General features: G+C 43.1%; 1 protein-coding gene across 1 annotated transcript; it reads right to left on the bottom strand.

The window, feature by feature from the left end:
• Positions 1-3,857: 3,857 nt before the first annotated feature.
• RBM15 (RNA binding motif protein 15) lies at positions 3,858-12,592 on the bottom strand. The gene is made up of 2 exons (XM_013044456.2): positions 8,295-12,592; positions 3,858-4,227 (listed from the first exon to the last, which is right to left on the bottom strand). Exons 1-2 carry the CDS (start codon positions 11,158-11,160, stop codon positions 4,181-4,183), a joined length of 2,913 nt encoding a protein of 970 aa, XP_012899910.1. The 5' UTR covers positions 11,161-12,592; the 3' UTR covers positions 3,858-4,180.
• Positions 12,593-14,924: the final 2,332 nt, after the last annotated feature.

Genomic DNA, 14,924 nt, shown 5'->3' on the forward strand with positions numbered 1-14,924 from the left:
AGAATGCTTGGCCCAAGTGGGTATTTAATAAACAATTGCTATTATTAGTACTGTCCTTTTCCATCAACCTGCCTCAAACTCATTATGCATCCTCACTTCCCACCTTCCTCAAACTGCCTTGCCTTTCAGGATTCCCTCCCGAGTTCTGTTGAACTGACCATTTCACAAGTTTTCCAGGCTTCAGCCTGCTCAACTTTTCCATTGATCAACAAGCTGTTTTGTTATTCATGCTTATCTGCCCAACATCTCAATCCCAATCTCCCTCATCATTCCACACCCTCCTCCAACTAACAAATTATTTGTAAAGTCTTTCTTGACTATCCCAGCTTAAAGGAAACTTTAAGTTCATATACTCATAGACCCATATCACCTGTAAAAATTCGTTAGCAATTAATCAAAAACCGGCCTGTGACATCTCTTACAACAGTCTTAAACTATGAATTTTCCCCCTGACATTTAACCATTTACTTGTTTATATCTAGTGTCCCCAATGACCTAGTATAAGTTGCTGACACGGGTAAAGCCTATTTGATACTTTCCATCTATATGCTCAGCACCTTACTTCTTAAGATACAGTCAGCATACAAATGATTATACAGCAACTCTACCTGAGAGCTTAATGTTACGGCATTTGAGTAGAAGCATGTTAAGTAATTTGACCTAAAGGTCAAAATCTCTCCTTGGCTGCTAAGGACAATCTTGTCTGAGGTTTGAAGGAATTCTGTCATTCAATAAATTGCTTAGGGAACCAGAGGGAGATGTAAGTGGTGGTCAGATAAGCCATAATCAGATAACCTGTTGTAAAAAGAAAAACAGATGCTGCAACCAGCCATAAGCACTAAATTTACTGCCTCAGATAAACAGCTTGTAAACCAGAATGTGACTTAAGCTACAGAAGTGGCAATTCACAGACTCTAAGTTGTATTACTAAAATCCAGGTACTCCCTATTTTCATTTTAATACCACAGCCAGGCTTTTCAAAATAAGCCCAAGTCAATTCAGAGGTTTTCTTGAAATAATTTCCTTTATAGTAGAATCCTATATTTAGACCATATGAAAGATACTGAGAAACCACACAAAGAATTCACAAAGGCAGGTCCCAACTTATAAAACCAGAAAACTCTAGATCTAACACTCAACCCAATTAATAATTTTTCCCTCATGGTATAGCTATAAATAAAATGATTTCATGAACAGTTTCCAAAGATTGCCATGCTGTGTACCCTACCATTTTGCATGATATGCTTTCGTATACAAATAAATGTTCTATTCACAAACTTTTCTTCTTGTTCTTGAGATGAAACCCGAGATCTTAGAAAAATACCAAACATGCAGAAACACGCAGTGTCACATAATCTTCCTTAAATCATTATAGTGATTTAAAATACTTGCTTACTAGCTGGAAAAACTACTTAATGGGCTTTCAGTGTGGACTAGCCAGAGAAAGAAAATACATTGGAAATTGACATTTCCAACAGGTATAAAACATCTGAAGAGGGGCGCCTGGGTGGCTCAGTGGGTTAAGCCGCTGCCTTCGGCTCAGGTCATGATCTCAGGGTCCTGGGATCGAGTCCCGCATCGGGCTCTCTGCTCAGCAGGGAGCCTGCTTCCTTCTCTCTCTCTCTGCCTGCCTCTCAGTGTACTTGTAATTTCTCTCTGTCAAATAAATAAATAAAATCTTTAAAAAAAAAAAAAAAAAAAAAAAAAAAACATCTGAAGAAAATGTAGGTGAGATCATCTAGCAGTTTTAGATGACAGCCAACTCATAAGCAGAGGTTTTAAAAGCTTGTAAATCACACAATGACAAACTGAAAGGCAAAAACACACAACTGCACTTCACCTTTTCCCCTTTCGAAAGAGATGAAAAACCAGAATTTTGTGAAAAAGAAACATTCAACATTTCAACGCTACTTAAAATAAAGGAAACCTAGTTTTATCATACACTAAAAAAACCGTGCTTATATCAAGTTGCCAAAGCCTCATACCAGATATTAATTGGCGGGGCGGGATGGGGGTGGGCAGTGAATTGGAAGGGCTCAGAAGGCTGGTAGGACTAAAGGCACAACAAAAATGGTAAGAGCAGACAAAAGCTAGATTTCTCGTTAACACTGCCGATTCACTTCCCAAAACTGTAGTTGCCTATTTCCATAATTCAATCTCTTTGCAAGCCAAAACTAACCATTTTGGCTAAACTATCATTCCCAGCATGATAGTACTTTTTTTTTTTTTTTCTGGTGCTATATACTAACCCAGAGGTTTAGAATCAGTGTTTGTAATGGCAACATTTTACAGTATTAAGTTCTTCCAGTACCATTAAATCACCACAGAGGGTGAAGCTAGGGTTAATGGAAAATGTCCAAACTTTACAGGACACCAGGCTGTTAAGTCCCAAATCCATGACCAGGATTTTAACACTTTTGGCTCCCACGATACAAAATCTTTCTCACACGATAAATTAAAAAAAATTACATACATATAAACACCAAGTACAACAGAAGTTCTGGCCCAGAATTTTACAAACACACTTTGGTAAGGAGAGGAAGCTAGTGATAGCAGCAGAGTGCCTCAAGACTTCCAATCAGAGAAACAATATCCCCACCAGTAAAAGCCCTCACCCTGTTAACCAAATGCATTTTTGACCTCTAAAAACCCTCTTACCTGTTTACAAGAGTTTATACAGCTGTTTGCCACTGGAACACCACCTTGCAGAGTATAACCGCGCCATCCTTTGTTGATAATCACCTGTTGCCTAAGTAAGCATCATCCCGCATGGAGACAGACAGCACTAGGGCTCTTCCATCCGAGGTTAAAATTCAAAACAAGCCCAACAAGCCTGCATTTCAAGGTGGTCTTCGTCTGCAACTAGGTAAGTTTAAAACTGGCAAACAACAGTGGTGTCTGAAGCCAATGGTGCAGCACTGCTGGCTTCCTCTTGAACTCCAGCGTTGTCACTGTGCACTGAAGTCTCCTGCTGCAAACAGGGGAGTTGTTCTCCTGTACTGGGAACAGCTTCCAAAGCTCAGGAGCCCCTGTACAGGATAACGCAGGAACTAAAGGCAAACACTTTCTCCTCCTTAGGGACGCCTCCATTTTTTTCCTCACACTCTGTACTACCAACCGAAGTGACCGGGCCTGAGTGTGCGTTCGTACCTACGAAACCGTCACGGTGCATGCACATCCGAGGCATGTGGAACCACAGGTCAAATAAGGCACAGATACCACAGTAACGGTTCTAATTACACACGCTAGCTCTCAGGAACTCTTCATCCATTCAGAACTAAACCCATCACTGCATAACTCTGGTAAGAAGCCCCTGGAGACGGAGGAGCTCCTCAAATGTGTCAGGAAAGGCTTTATTAACATCATCATTAACATTTAAAAAGCAAACGGAGCATTTCTCCTTCTTTTGGCAATTTGGTGCAAATGTTAAGTGCAAGATAAAGCAATTTCAAACTTCTCTTCAAATTAAAAATGAAACTAAGGCCAAACGTGACGGGTGAACAAAATAAATCAAAACTTAAATTTCAGCAACTCCGGCTCTTCAAACCAGCAAAGCCCCCGACTCGTGCACTGTGTTGAGGCTTACGGTGCTTGCCCCGGCTTCTTGTGTGCCAGCAAACAGCACCATTTCCTCATCAAGTTGAGGACTGAGAGGCCAAAGATCCCCTTCGCTGCAAACAAAGGGGGTCACAGTAACACTAGTGATCCTTCAGAATTGACACACCGTGATAGTCAACATGATGGTCTCCCTGCTTCTTGCTCAAGACATACAAGATCTGAGCAGCAGCAAGAACCCCCTCGGCTGCAAACAAAGGGGTCAAAGGTTTGCCGTCAATTCACTTCCAGGCAGAAAAACATTTTCCTCAAAAGAAACAATTTATTTAGAATAAAACAAAAGCAGCTCAACTGTGAGCGCACGTTTGAGTGACAGCTACTTTTAAGCTGTGTGAGCCATAAAAAGGGTTTTTCTTTACTTTTCCAGAAATCTTGTGTACACAGCACAAAGCAAGAGGTCATTTTTTTTCCACTTAAAACACCGGCATTGGCATCACAATAGCAGATACACAACTTTAAGCTGCCATTTTAGTAAAATGCACAAATACTAAACAGATTAGCTTTCTTCCATCAAGAGGCCCATGTAAACTCCACATAAGCCACAACTTCTCTTCAAAAAGGTCCATTAGAGCTTTGAATTCCATATCTTCAATCCGCAGTTCACCAGTTTTGCTTGCAGGGGGGGAAAAAAAGGTTATTCAGTACAAATGTTTACAATATTAAAAATATATATATTTCCCCTATGCCATTATAGATGAACATAACATTAACAAGACCTTCCTGGATAGTCCAGCTTGACTTCAAAAAGCACCAATAATACCCACTGGCACATACCTTGAATGAATTTACTGTATGAATAGACAAGTAACAAGTAGAACAACAGGGTGGATTTTTTTAAGGACTGCAATTAAGCAAAGACCATGGGACTGAAAATATCCTTTATACTCATGTAACTGAGTAAAACATGTCAAAAAAATTCAGAAGAAAGGACATTTATAATCAATTTATGATCAATATATCCTAAATATAACTTAAAAAACTAAACTAAAAAAAGGTGGAATTTAGTCAAACTTTTACCCCTCTGTTTTCATTCCATAATTTAAATGGAACAATCCAGAACTACTCCTTTGTAAAAAGGGGTCAAGATATGAAGCCACTTAAAAATCCACCTTCATCTGTGTTACCAAAGACAGCAGCTATTCTTTTAAGAAAATTCATACGAACAATTGCTAAACAGCCAAAGAACATTTTAGGACTTTTACTTTTCAACTATTTAAATCAAACAAAGAAACCTTCTTTATTTAGCTAGACAGTTCACTGTGGTTACCTGAAATAATTTTCTCCCTTTAGAGACATCATTATAACCAGCACGTTAACAGGGTCAGCTCCACTTCTCTTGTTCTCATACCTAACCGCCATCTCAAAACCAAACACCATAGCAGAGACAGAAAAAAAATTCTCTCCAAAACTTTTCACATAAAAGGTCATTAAGGCCCTCTTCTCAAGAGGATGTCCTGATTCTGTTACCAGAGTTTTTGGTGAATGGTTCCTATATGGACCCAAACCGCAGTTCAAGCTATACCTGCATAACGAGCAATTTCATGGTCTAAAGAACGTGGATTTCAAATTGTAAAAAAACAAGACAAATACTGTCAGTGAAAACCTGCTCATAAAATTTTTAAATAAACCGAAACAGTGTTTGACTCTGAAAGCAACACTTACACACCTCACTTTTCCCACTGTATCTCAAATGATCTAACTGAATTAAGGGCCAGAGTATGTTACCTTCAAAATGTGACAAAAGCTTATGCCAGTCAGAGGATGAACATTTTAAGATGTAATTCTTAAAGGGAAAACTCAATCTACAGAGTCCAAGTATACATGTTAAACCAGGAATTTAAATTTTTGTGTAGAAAACGCTTTACAGGAATCCCAGTTACAACCAACAAAATAATCTTTAAAAAACTGGCTAGGAGCTGAATGATTGTTTAATTTTCCATAAACTTTGAAGTTGTGATCTAAGTCTTAATTAGTTTGATGTTCTTCAAAGTAATACTTAATAAGTCATTAAATGATATACTGCAATTTTCTTTGCATTCATTTCAACAGAGTTCCAGAAAAATCAATTGAGCTAAACGAGTTTTGTTTTTTGTTTTTTTTTAAGTAAAAGAAACAAGTGGTTGTTGCAAAGAACATCCAATATTGAGATTATGAAATTCTGGCTAATGAGAATTAGAACCAGATAGCTTTAGACTCTCGCTTTCATTCCATCCTGAAGGCTTAAATAGTTTAACAGTATTATGAACTGGCACAACAGAATGGGCAACACAAATAAGAAATTCATCTGAATGATGGCACTCTGTAGGTAAGCACCAAACTAAACATAATTAGTTATTTCTAATACATACATTTAGAAATGATATCAAGCCATTGTTTCAAAACCATAGAAGCACAAATTGCCCAGATCTAACAAAAGCCGCCATGTCAGATAAAGATTCAAATAAACAAACATGGAGCAAAAACCACAGTACTCTTCGGTAAGTTGTCACATCAACTTAAAAAAGAAAAAAAAAAAAAAAGAGAGATAAAAAGAAAAATGGGAAAAACCACATTTTGGATTAGAGTAAAATTAAATGTTATGAACTTCACTCTCTAAAAGAGCAAAATCATCTGTCCAGCCTTCTTATCAAAAGATATTCAAAAGTTAATGGTTAGTGAGATTTAAACTGGAAAAATGTATCTAGCCAAACTGTACTTTGACCCCATGTATGCACAGACTGCAAACTTGCGTTAGTTTCTAAGTATCTCCTCCATATTAGTGTGCTAAGCACAGCTTTTTAAAAACAAAAAGCAGCAAGTCTTACTTGTAGGATTTCAGATATTTTTCCTACAGGGACACCAAGGACCTTTGTGCTCATTGCCTAGTACCTTCCTTCTGTCAAAATAGCTAGTTTTTCCAGTTTAAAAACAAAACAAACAAACAAACAAAAAAAAAAACCCACAAAGACCTCCCAACTTAAAAAGAAATTTATAAATGCATAGTGAAAACCAAAAGGATGACACAGCAGTGATGAGGATTTCATGCTGACACGCATTAGACACCTGTCATAACGGAAAATAAAAAAATTACATGACATTTCCCTGGGTTATTATTGGTGCTATTTCAAAACTACCAGCTTTGATAACAGAAAGAAAACAGTTGAGTTCTGCCAGGCTTTCTATAAGTCATTTTCACAGAATAGAAACATGACCATGATCCAAAAGGTCCTAGAGTTTCTAATCATAATTAAATATCAAGGGCCTTAGCTAAAGTCCTCAGCATATATGTATCAAGGCGGGGAAAATATACTTACTAATGACCTGAGAAACTAGGAGTGAGGACAAGGGGACAGATCAAAGAAACAAGACAAAAAAAGAAAATCATCCATTACTGTTATGCAGCAAAAGCCCTTGTTAAGAACCAGAAATTGATATAACCTTCAGCTCTGAAAAAAACTGTGAGGGTAGGTTAAATTATTCTATATTAATTTCAGGTGTTTGGGAAATAAAACAATAAAAAGTGGTTTTCCTACACTGACATTTCAGTTCTCTGTGGCTGGACACCCGTGAAAATATTAAACACAAAATTTCAAAGATATTCAACATTTTCAATAATGTAATGTCATCGCTACTGTTTATATATGAAAATAAAAATACAGGCAAAATTTAAAAAGAGCATGTCAAAGGCATTTCACGATGACTTTAAAAATTTCTGCAATCCAGATATGGCTGATTAATGCCCACTAGAACAAAAGCTGACTTATGAGCCTGCAGACAACTCTTCTTTCTATTATTGAAATCAGAAATTTGCATGGATATAAAAAAACTCATCTTTGATGAAAAACACTTAAGTTTTGAAATATGCACAATTAAATTAGACCTGTACCTGCTATACCTCTCTGAAAGTCAGTAAAAACACCACCACACACCAATAACTAACCAAAGAATTCTGATTTTAAAAACACCTACTCACTTCTTGCATACTAGCATAAGACATAGATGGTTTGTAACCTACTCCTCAATTTTTTTCTGAACAGTTACAGCTACAAACCAAAAGTGCATATACGGGATACAGAACTTAGGAACTAATGATAAAAATGTGTATGTTAAAGCAAACTCTGGGAATAAACCATGTACTTTAAGGGAAATACTCAAATACCTGATTAAAATAATTACATTGCTATACAGTTTATCAGCTTGTACTTTTAAGATTCCTGATCAAATTTCAGCCACACAAATAACATTTCTGGTACAGGAATTATTTACCTACATACCAATCAACCCACTTTTAGGTGTAATATTATCTTTAAAAGTCAGTGGGCTCTTCTCCAAATCCCGACTTTTCAAGAAAATTTTGGGTTTGTAACTCTGAGGATTTTTTTTTTTTTAAGCTCAAGGTTACAAAAGGGGGAAAAAAAAAACTGAAGAAAAAAAGAGGAGAAAAGTTACTCATAAAAGAGTAGGAACTCCTAATTAAAATAAATTCATCTGCCTGCTCAGGGCATCCCTTTCACTTAAAATAATAGCTAAACTGTCCTGACTTCTATTTTAAAGGTTTATAAAAATATAAAAAAGAAAAAGCTACAACTAAAACTAATTCAAAAGGAAATTTCATCTGATGCTGTATCCCATTACACATCACAAAACAGGAACCATGTCAAAGTAGTAAATACAAGTTACACATGGACTTTAGGACGCACCACGGACAATGATCATGACCAGGTAATCTTCTTCAGATTTGGCCAGTGCCTTGGCAGGGGAATCCAGGAACTGCTGGGAGAACTCACAGGGTGGGAAAGCATGTAGGACCCCGGTGTTTTCCTTGTCTTTGTTGCCCCCCACAGGGAGGCTTATCACCCCAGCGGCCTGCTTTTGCTTTAAATAGGACACAAGGTTCCTAAGTGGCCTCTGAGTAGAGGTGGCAGTGTCTGATGTGGCTGAGGAAGAGGAGGACCTGCTGTCAGAACTTCCAGGCACAGCCAGAAGAATGGCATAACCATTGGGCCCTGCCACTTTGATGCGTCGAGTTACTTCATCCAACTTGGGCTGGTCCAAACGAAGACGCTGAGTGATCTTGAGCTGGGCTACTTTGCCTCCCGTTGCGCCCTCCACAAGAAGACTACTAGCCACTTGGAGGTCACCCTGCAACAGATGCATGTTGGAAGGAAAGTTGCTGTTCTTCAACAGAAGCATGCCCTGCCAGGCCAAACAGAGTTTGGGAGAGGCTGCAGCTGTTGGGGCTGTCCCACCATCCTGTTTCTGGGAGGGGGACTTTAGCTTTGAGGAAACAGTGCTGGTGCTGGGTGCACTCCCATCAGACCGGTCTTCTTTTTTCAGAGGGCTTTTTCCCTCAATGGGAGCCGCTGTCCGGTGCTTCCTATCCCGTTCAGCTGATGCAGAGTTTTTACGGTCTCGCTTGTCACCCTGGCTCTTCTCCAAACTACCTCGTCTGTCTCTGACTGGAGAGGGCCTTTCCAAGATAAGAAGACGGGAAGATCGATCATTGTCACTGTTGTAGCGATCCCGGCTACTGCTCAATTCTGGGCTGCGGTCGGGAGAAAGAGCACAGTGACGTTTTCGGGGACGGTCACTCTCAGGAGACCTATCCAGGTGCCGGCCCCCACTCTCCTCAGGCGGCCTTCGCTTCCTAGGCTGGTCTCTGCTGCTGGGAAGATCTCGCTCGCCTCTGTCCCGGTCCAAAGACCAGCCATCTCGCCTGCGATCCAGGCTATCCAGTGGCTCATAAGCAGGCACAGCAGTAGCTGCAGTCCGAGTGCTGCGTTCACGGACTGGGGGTGGGGGTGGCACCCAGTCAGAGTCAGGATAAAGATCTCTGTCACGATCTCTGTATAGTAAGGGTGGTGTCCTATCCCGAGCACCCCTCAAAGGGTCAGGTGCTCGATGTCCAAAAGCATCTGTCACCAATTCATAATGAGTTAAGGGCAGAGGCTGCAGATATTGCTGCTGGTAACGATGTTCCGTATCTGCAAAGTCTACTCTAAGGCGACGATCTGGGCCACCAAGTGGGAAGCCACGCATATGGGTCCAGGCAGCATGAGCTGCATCGAGGCTTTCATATTGGATATATGCCCAACTATCACCTTTGCGGTAGTCTATAGTGCGAATGGTGCCAAATCGGTCAAACTCTCGTGCCAGGGCAGCGAGAGGCACCCAAGGTCCCAGACCACCTACCCAGAGGCGGGTGGTGGGTGTAGCTTTACCATAACCAATTTTGATAGGATTCCGAATAATAATTTTGCCAGACATTGCCAGTTTGGCCCGGTGAGACATGTCTAGGTTCTCAAATTTGAGAAAGCCATAGGTACTGGTCTGGCCCCGAGAAGGCCTCTTGATGTCTACCTCAGTGATGACTCCAAAGCGGTCAAAAGCCCTTCTTAGATCACTCTCTGTCACAGTGATGTCTAGGTTGCCCAAGAAAAGCGTCCGGTTAGCTCGCTGATCATCCTCGGGAGAGATCTCATCTACTTCTCGGAAAGGAGCAGCACCTGCTCCAGCTCCCACCCTTGGCTCAAGACTGTATGCGGGGCGCACTCTCTCATAGAATGGGTAGTCTCGCTCTCTCTCCAGCTCACGGGGCAATGGTGGCGGGGGTGGTGGGGGCAGACGGCCAAGAGCCAACTGCTGCAACCGGTAGTCTCTGTATCCCAAGGCTGCGCCACCAGGGGAAAGTGATCTCTGGCCTCCACCTCCTCCAGGGGGATGCCGGTGTCCACCTACCGAGGCCCCGACCACGCTGGCTGACGGAGGATAAGTATCTTTGTCTAAAGGCGAGCGGCTGCGGCGCCGGCTCACATACACAGCTTCTATCTTCAGGGGCCGGTCATAGAGCACTAGGCGGCCTCGGGCATGCTTGGCCGCCCGCGCGTCCTCTGGCCGCCGGAAGTTCACAAAAGCTACTCGCTCATCCCCGCTGCCAGAACCCGAGAGATGACTGATTTTGACACTTACATCACCGAAGCGTTTGAACTCGTGAAACAGTCCGTCCTCCACCGCTTCGTCACTCAGCTGGGACCCCAACTCGCTGATCTTCAATGTCTTGTATTCCCCGCCGTCCCCGCCGCCAGGAGCTGAGGAGGCGGCCCCAGAGGAACGTGACTCCCCGCCTCCACCCCGGGAGCTGCTGCGAGACTCGCCCCCGCCCGAGGAATTTTTGGTGCTTGGGGAGCTGTAACTATGCAAGCGGCTACTGGAGCTGCCCCCGCCAGTGTCATACTCGCGGCTGCCACCTCGGCTGCTGGACTTGTCCAGATGAAGGCTGCGCCGCGACCCGCCGCCGCTGTCGGTCTTTCCGCTGCTACTCCCATTGCTGCCACCAGAGCCCCCTAACTTCTTGCTCCGCTCCCCGCGGGAAGTCGAGTCCTCACCTCCACGGGAGCGTTTGGTCTTGACTGGAGAGCGCTCTTTTCCCTTCATTGTTGCGGGTCGTCGGAGGTCGTCTCCGCGGAGATGATTAACCCGCCGGCCCGCGCTCGTTTCACACAGCGGAACCGCACGCCGCCATCTTGGACTCCGCCGCGGCAAAGGATCCCGCCCCGCACTCCTCATTGGTCAATTAGCTCCTCTCTTCTACAGTCTCATTGGGAAGACGATTTGTCTGTCTTTACATCTCCCCGCGCTCCGGAAAGGCGCCCGCCCAACCACTGTTATTGGGTTCCCAACGCTTTAGTCTGAGTACTTCATTGGTTATATTTGTTGTCCATCTTAACGGTTCCTCGCGCCAGGCCGTGGCTCCGCCCCTCGCACTCTAGGGTCACCTGACCCAAACTCTGAAGGTGTTGATTGGACAAAAAGTCTGCCCTGTAACGGTACTTCTAGCGCGGTAAAAGCAGTGATCCCACCTCCTCATTCCTTTCATTGGTTTGGGACTCCGTCCTTTAACTCACTATTTGGGAAGTCGGGCCATCTGTTCTGGCGTTTTTTCTGAGAGGCCCGCTTACAGCGTTCTCGCGAGAGAGAAAGCGCTCCCTTTCTCGACCCGTTCTTCCAACTCCTCGGGCGGCTGAAAGAAGTTTAAATCTGATTGGATGTTGACCAGGAAGTTGATAGGCTGAAATAACTGTCCGTCATTCGCTTAAAGGGGTAGGCTCGCATACTAGGGAGGCTGACTGAAGGTGAAAGAGTAGAACACGCGCTTGCTGTGCGACGTCACTGAGACGTCGCGAGATGGTGACCCAGCGCCAGCCCCGCCTCCTCGCGCTTTCTGCGTTCTCTTCTCAAGCATTAATCTGATCCCGCGCGGTCTTGGGTGTACCTTGCCTCTTGGAACTCGAAACTTCTGGCCACGCCTGCTTAGTTCTTGTCTGGGACAGGGGGCTGTCGGGGCGAATTCCTCAGGAAGGAACCTCAGGGGACACCATCTTAGTCCCTCCGGCCTCAGAACAGCCTGAAAAAGCTGAGGTCCCCGGGGGCGGGCTGGCCGCGGGTTCCCAGTTCGCCAAGTGCCGGTCCCACTAACGCCTGGGGCTCTCGGGGACCAGCAGCTGGGAGGCAGCGCGGCCGAGCTGCCGCCTTCGCCCGGGGCCCGGCTCTTTGGCGTTCCCTGCTCCAGCCCAAGCACCCCGCGTAACCGGAGGGGGCGGCGGGGCAATGCCCGGGTCCCGCGGTCGGCGCGCGTGTCTCTGCGTTCCCAGTTTTCTATTGCGAAGTCGCGTGCGTTTTGGATTTTGTACAAGATCCGGTGATCTAGGTCCCTTCGCTTCGTACCTGTAATGCCCCTCCCGGTTAAATGATAGTCACATGGACGCTCCAGGGGCAGACGTGTCGCTCGTTTTTTCTGCACTTCTCGAACCTCCCGGCATCCGGTTAGTGTAAGAAGCCAGTAGCACAGCCACCTTGCCGACTCTCCGGAGGAACCTCTTGGCCTTCTTCAGGCATCATCCGCTCCAAAAGCCGTCTTGCGTTGAGATACAGAAAGCACGTGTGCCAGGTGCCCTTCGTCAGGTGAAGGGAGGAAGTGCTGAGTTCATCACAGCGGTTGGTTAGGCTTGTTGCCGTCCTCCCAGAGGTTGTGAGGATTCTTGTGTGGAAGGTTATGAGGGAGGTTATGAGGTTATGACGGTTCTTGTGTCGATCCTCTCTTCTGCCACGTCTTTCAAGTCCAATACGTAGGAGAAAATGATATTTTTAAACACACGTTTTTCAAGGTAATATGAATGTCGCCAAAACAAACCTAAACTTCAAAGCTGTGTTAACGATTGGGACAGCAACATGTTTGGTCCTGCCGTAGCCATCCTTTTTCTAGAAATCTTGAGGAAGATGAATATGAATTTTATCTCTTGATTTGACAAAGAAGCTTGAAAGAAGCCTGATAGGTAAAAGCATAAAAATCTGCCTGATTGTACTATGTAGACTGACTTACTTGCTGTATTAAGACTATTTTAAAACTTGCTACCGTGGGCGCCTGGGTGGCTCAGTGGGTTAAGCCGCTGCCTTCAGCTCAGGTTATGATCTCAGGGTCCTGGATCGAGTCCCGCATCGGGCTCTCTGCTCAGCAGTCCTCCTCTCTCTCTCTCTGCCTGCCTCTCTGCCTACTTGTGATCTCTCTCTGTCAAACAAATAAATAAAATCTTAAAAAAGACTTGCTACCGTTTGTGGTTTAAAAAGAACAATATATATGCGTAGGTGCTAGTGTTTCTGTTAATATATTCATAGAAACTTCATTGAGAGTGCTTCAGTAATGGTTACTAAGATCACCCTGAGAGGCGGGTAGAGGCTCTGGGTGGGAGAGAGACTCAATTTCCACTGTATATCTTTCTGCATTATTAAAAGGAAACTTGTTTTACCATGTGCATACTATTACTGTTCCATTTTTTTTAAATAGCAATTATTTTTAGCATCCCTTAAATTTACAGAAAAAAAATTACAGAACTAGAATACTATAAAGAACTCCTATGTACCCAACACCCAGTTTCAACAATTACCAACTCCTGTCAGTCTTGTTTCCTATATACTCTCTTCCCACTCTTTGTTATTTTGTTCCAGGCTTATCTGGTACATTTCCTGCCCCAGACATGAAAGCAGCCATTTCTCCAAGGAGATCTGGTTCCTTTTAGGGAGAAAAGATATTTAAAGATAAAAATATGGATGTTAGGAGATAAGACAACAACCAACACAGTATTTGTAAAAGCACAAAACAGAAGGTTTTAGTTGTTAGGGAATTTTAATCTGTTTCAAGGTTATATTAAACACAACACAAAATTGAAGTTAAGCCATTATCTGGTTATTTAATGCAACAGCCAATCCAAACAAACCAGAGTGACTATTTTTGGCCTAAACTGATCTGCGTAGGTAAGTGAATGACCAGAGAAAAAGTAATGACCAAATCAGTGTAGTTTCTCAAACATGACAGGAATTGAGAATGGTGGGAAAGAATTCAAGGAGCAGGTACTGGGCAGTGCCCAAGGCTCTGCAAAGCTTAGCAGAATGACTTAGCATTTGAAATACCAGAGAACCTCATGGAAGCTACTGCAGAGAGGAAGGTGGCAGGAGAGCTTGCCTAAGGGGACTGGTGGCCTGTCTGCTCTTGAAAGGATTGGTAAGTAGAATGGATAGAAGAGCCCTGGCTTCTGTTCTTAGTAACAGCCAAAATAGAACCTTGATGTATGTGTATGTGTGTATGTCCACAACAGAATTGGGTAATGACAAAATATGCCTATGCTGTAATCACAGTGAGTGTTTTTATTTCCTTATTGTTCTTTAAAGCATGAAGGTGCTTCGTGAGGTCGTATCAGCTTATGTTCACATACATGCTTTAGAGAGAGCTGAGAGAGGATAAAAGTGAACTAGGATTTAGAAGACCAGGACTTTAAACTTTTTTTCTGGTGTTGGTGATGGAATTGTTGAGGTCCAGTTCAAGGTTTCATCTGGGCTTGAAAATGCCGTGTCAAAAACCAAGACATAGAGTTGAGAAAAAGCTGACATAGCCCATTCTGGCGTCAAACTTGGTTCCCTGAAACTATAATTCAAAGGCCCCGGAGGTCACAGCCCAGCAGGAAAGCAGCCACAACTAGCTTTCTATATGAAGTGCTTTTTTCCATATCCTTTAAAATCAGTTTCAAAAGCAAAATGACAGTTATGGAAGAAACTGCGTAATTAAAAGTTATCAGTATGCTTTCAATCAAATGTCTTCTTTCAACCCTCCTGCATTTTATTGTTTCTGTATCCTCAGTATGCAGACAATTAAGATTGCAATATGAAATTTATCTTGGGAGCTGAAAGCTGATTGATTTCCTGGCAGATGCAAAAAGGCCTGAAGCTGGAAATTGGAATTATTTTCCCACCCACAATAGTGGATTAAAATTTTCAATTTC

Source organism: Mustela putorius, unplaced genomic scaffold (assembly GCF_011764305.1).
Source record: "Mustela putorius furo isolate JIRA1106 unplaced genomic scaffold, ASM1176430v1.1 tig00000585_pilon_pilon_pilon, whole genome shotgun sequence".
Taxonomy (NCBI): domain Eukaryota; kingdom Metazoa; phylum Chordata; class Mammalia; order Carnivora; family Mustelidae; genus Mustela; species Mustela putorius.

What these genes read in the sequence shown, in the direction of transcription:
- RBM15 (XM_013044456.2), bottom strand. Translation starts at nt 11,160, where the DNA reads ATGAGGAGTGCGGGGCGGGATCCTTTGCCGCGGCGGAGTCCAAGATGG. An exon ending in GGTCATGATCATTGTCCGTG is followed by an intron (nt 4,228 to 8,294) that starts GTGCGTCCTAAA and finishes CCCCCCTGCAAG; the next exon opens with CAAAACTGGTGAACTGCGGA.